This window comes from Contarinia nasturtii, unplaced genomic scaffold (genome assembly GCF_009176525.2).
Source record: "Contarinia nasturtii isolate CC-2019 unplaced genomic scaffold, AAFC_CNas_1.1 Cnas_scaffold_2325, whole genome shotgun sequence".
NCBI lineage: Eukaryota > Metazoa > Arthropoda > Insecta > Diptera > Cecidomyiidae > Contarinia > Contarinia nasturtii.
Window position 1 is genome coordinate 1 of NW_022199647.1, and position 4,343 is coordinate 4,343.

At 32.4% G+C, this 4,343-nt stretch overlaps 1 protein-coding gene across 1 annotated transcript; it reads right to left on the minus strand.

Moving 5' to 3' along the window:
• Nucleotides 1–1,081: 1,081 nt before the first annotated feature.
• LOC116348191 (glycine receptor subunit alpha-4-like) lies at nucleotides 1,082–3,830 on the minus strand. The gene is made up of 10 exons (XM_031779106.1): nucleotides 3,751–3,830; nucleotides 3,475–3,571; nucleotides 3,297–3,309; nucleotides 3,138–3,226; nucleotides 2,894–3,062; nucleotides 2,684–2,830; nucleotides 2,444–2,602; nucleotides 1,998–2,341; nucleotides 1,763–1,915; nucleotides 1,082–1,698 (listed from the first exon to the last, which is right to left on the minus strand). The coding sequence occupies exons 1-10, from the start codon at nucleotides 3,828–3,830 to the stop codon at nucleotides 1,402–1,404; spliced, it is 1,548 nt and encodes a 515-aa protein (XP_031634966.1). The 3' UTR covers nucleotides 1,082–1,401.
• Between the last annotated feature and the right edge of the window lie 513 nt (nucleotides 3,831–4,343).

Consider the following 4,343-nt stretch of genomic DNA (forward strand, 5'->3'; position numbering starts at 1 on the left):
CTCGACTGTTTTGAGTTCTTAGAGACCACTCTCACTGGCTTCTCAGTGTCTCCACTCATTTGCACAACTTTCAATCTTGACTTTTGGTACCTAGTATTGGCTTAACCTTCATATAAATACCTCCTTTCGAATTAATGATTTCAAATCACATGCCCCTCTGCCAAATCGACAATTTTCAATATTTTTTCAAACTCTCGACTGTTTTGAGTTCTTAGAGAGCACTCCCACTGGCTTCTCAGTGTCTCCACTCATTTCTAGGGGATATCCATGCGAATTAGAATTAGCACATTAGCAAAAAAATAGGGAAATTAACATGAAGAAAATAGCAAAATTAGCAATAAATAGCAGAATTAGCACTGTACACGTATATACTTTAGTAAGCATTTATTCTTGAATATATTGAAATAATTAATTAAAATAAAATTCACAAAACAAACGAATTGAATAGTGTTGAACTAAAATATTTAAATAAAAATATATTCAATGGCACGTAACCAAGCACGTTTCATCTGTATTAACTACAATTTACGAATTGCAATCGGAAATGTTGATTTGATGACAGATTTCCTACTGAAAACGTATACGCTAGTGCCTGCTTCAAATATACACGTTGAAAGTGTCAACTTGAAACATTTACGTAAACACATTTCAGTTATTCGATCATGCTGTCAATCTGACGTATGCAATATTTTTGACGTACTAGAGAAATTAGCAAAAAATAGCAGTATTAGAACAAACTAGTAGAAATACTAGCAGAATTAGTGAAAAATAGAGAGAAATAGCGTTTATTATTATAAATTATTCGATCTGCAATTCACGGTTATCCCCTAGACTCATTTGCATAACTGAATCGTTGCGGCGAAAGAGTAGCTCTTATTTTTCTCCAAATAATACTGCAACATAAAATTGGCATATTGATTTAAACCTAAAAACCGTTTTTTGGCTTAAATTTTCTGATTAATCTTAAATAAAATTCCACTTGCTGCCAAAATTTTCAAATCTCAAGTGACGTATTATGTTTATTAAACATTAAACATTGTTTAATGAACGCAATTATATTTAATAAAAAGAACACATTCCATTATGGATAGAAGATTTTGGTATTTATTTGAGGTAAGAACGCGCTCTGGCATATTTGGTATTTTCATTTAAATAAAATTAGTTTATATAAATTCGTCTTTTTCTTCAATATATGTGTTAGATTGTGAGAAATGCTCATTTGTCGCGTGACAAATAATTTAGTTGATTTTAGTATGAAATGAAATTGATGTTAATTCGATAGAAAAATACTGGATTTTACAATACATAATCTAGACTAAATAAAGTACAAGCTATAATTTTTGTGAATTGAAGATGTAAAATCGAATATTGTTTTTCTATTCGTGAGATTTTCCGTAGATTTTACAAGTAGTAAACAAATGTCCAATAGAAAATGTTGAATACAAAAAATGCGGATGGAAATAAAACACGTGACCGTCGATCGATCCAATAGGCAATTTCCTGTGGTGTCATAGTGGTCCAACCTTGTCTTATGTTTGAATCGGGCGACGCACAATTTGTGTGGCTCATTTGCAATGTTGTGATACTTGACGATGGTTCCATATTCACATTGATATTATTGCCATTCTCTTGCATCAGATCGTCCATACTTTGTGTTGTTGTTATCGTTGGTATCTTATTGTTGTTCGAAGGAAAAGACTAAAATAAAAGAATTAATTTCTATTTTTGGCTCAAACGCTGATAACGATGAACGATGACTCACATGAACCGTTAAATAATTGTTAAAGCTGTTATTATTTGTCGGTGTATTGCCTTCGAGACTTGAGCATGAACGTGACTTTTGCAAATTACTTCCCATCTCTTTGCGTTGCGGTCTTGGCGTTAGTGTTGATTTCAGTATGTATTTACTATTCACCTGCAATAAAAATGACGCATGATTAAAGCAATAAAATAAAGATTAAAATGCTACAATCTACAATAAAGTAATAAGAAGTTACCTTTTTCAATTCAACGTTGTTCTTCCGCCTCCAAATCGTATTTACGAATGCGAACTCGACTAAACTTCCAAATATGAAAAAACAACATCCCAAAAACCATACTTCAGACATTTTGATATAGCTCACTTTTGGCAATGTTTTCCCCTGCGCCGATGCCAGTGTAATGAATGTCAACATTGTACTTGTGCCCAACATAATTCGCGGCGGTGATGCATCTGCTTGCAGCCAAAATGATACCCATGAAATGCTCACGATCATAATTGACGGCAAAAAATAATCCATTATATAAAAACCCATTTCTCGAGCCAAGTGCACAGTAAAGCTCAAGGAACTATAGTTTCCAGCTGAAATTGTTGCAATTATAAAGCAATAAAAAAATAACAGAAAAGAAATTTCGAAGTTAAAGGAGAACATATTTTTTGCTTCATAAGCGATTTTTTTCTTACTGAATGCACCGTGTCTCAAATCTCTTAAATCGGCATTTATCGTTGATACATTTGTCCACATGTTCAACAAAACATATTCGGTTAGATGCAATTCGGGTGCCAGCGTAATTGGTGTATTTTCTTCCCAATGCAATTCCAATTCAGATGTATTGTACATCCCTTGAATAAAACATAAGAACTTTATAAATCGTTCTATGTGAAAATTAGAAAAAAAAATCAAGAGTAAGTAGAATTACTTACAACTTTCAAAAACCGTTCGACATTTTTGCTCATCAAATGGGAACTTTTGTAAGTTCATCCAACAATGAAGTGTTGCTTGAATTCGAGTCGATACAATTACAGTTCCATCGGGGCTAACTGAAGTTAAAACGTCCTTTTCCGCAGTACCTTTTTTTACCAATAAAATGTAAATCAAACAATGAACGAGAAACCTTTATTTTTTATTTTTACCGAGAACGGAAGATGCACGTTCATTTGCCAAAAATATATGCGGTGTCCAAATTGAATCACGCAATGAACTCTGTCCCATTATAGGTTCGCCACGTTTTGGAGCAACTTTACGAAATACAAGCCGCGGATCAACATAACGCATTTGCAGTAAGGCGTGAATTTTGAATTGCTGTCAATATGAAATCAAAATATATATAAATTATCATGAAAATTAAAAAAAGTTTTTTTTTTTTGAAAAACTTACCAAATCGTGTGCTTCCAAATTTTGCATAAAGTAAATGTAGGCGCGGGTGTAGACTGCAATTGGATTTCGTGTTCCATCCGCACTGTAAGCTGTATGGAGGACAGAAGAATATAATTAAAATGGACAAATTCAACGTAAAAGATCGCACAAAATACGTACAAATCGGTCGTTCCTAAGGTAAGATTGAATTTTTCTTGATCAAATTAATGTGTTTGACAAATCGTTGAAAATAATTGTGACAATGTGTTTCATGCAAAAATAAAAGTGAAAAATATTTAATCAATTTTCGCAAAAAATTAAAATGTGTAGAAAAAAGTATTGAATACGGTGTTCATACCAGGCGATCATATCGGCAAACATGTGTAAGACGTTTTATAAGTTGAGTTTGTGACAATTTTTCAGCATCTTGCAACGATGGACAATCCGGTTCCGAACTATTTAAAGAGAACAACAATTAATTTACAACAAAATGTAATTCACCGAGAGGATCTGATGAGATCTTAAATATTCCACGTTATCTTATCAGATGGTATTTCCGCCTCACAAAAATGGTAAATAAATGACTAATTCGCACAAATGAACAAAGGCTTAAGCCAAAATTGTCATAATTTACAAATTGAGCGTAATTTCGTTATTTCGATAAATATTTGCAGAAATCGACTTGTGTGTTCTATATAAAACTAAGTAAATCATTTTGAACGTGCAAAAAACCATCTCGCACAGATTCATCTATTTAAACAAAACCGATTTACCGTATTTATCGCAAAGTTCTGTAATATTTTGTAGCAAATAAAATCAACAAAAAATAAATCTGCTCAAGATACGAATTTATTGGCGTAAGCCTAGGCAGTATTTAAGAAAGACACACATTCAGATCCAATGAATGTCAACAAATTGAAATTATATTTGTATTTTTGTAGCACTGTACAGTGATCTCATTTTTTATGTAAATGCCGCGACACATTCAGAATTAACGTTTCAGCTTAATTTTCGACTTAATTTTTTTTTTTTAAAGCAAATTTGTTTTACAATTGGTTTTATTGTTTTGATGCAGTCGTATGCAAATACGGTATTTCATTTATTACAAAAGAAATTATTAACGACAAAGTCGTAACACAACTTCGTCAGAATGATGAATGGATTCCAAAGAACTATCAAAATGCACTCGCTATTGCATAAGTTAAGCTCAAACTAAGGTATATAGTT

Excerpts from the sequence above, each read along its gene's own strand:
- LOC116348191 (XM_031779106.1), bottom strand. The coding sequence starts at position 3,830 with ATGATTTACTTAGTTTTATATAGAACACACAAGTCGATTTCTGCAAAT. Across the intron at positions 2,831-2,893 it reads ACGTGCATCTTCCGTTCTCG|GTACTGCGGAAAAGGACGTT; the intron begins GTAAAAATAAAA and ends TGGTAAAAAAAG. Across the intron at positions 2,342-2,443 it reads TTTGAGACACGGTGCATTCA|CTGGAAACTATAGTTCCTTG; the intron begins GTAAGAAAAAAA and ends CAACAATTTCAG.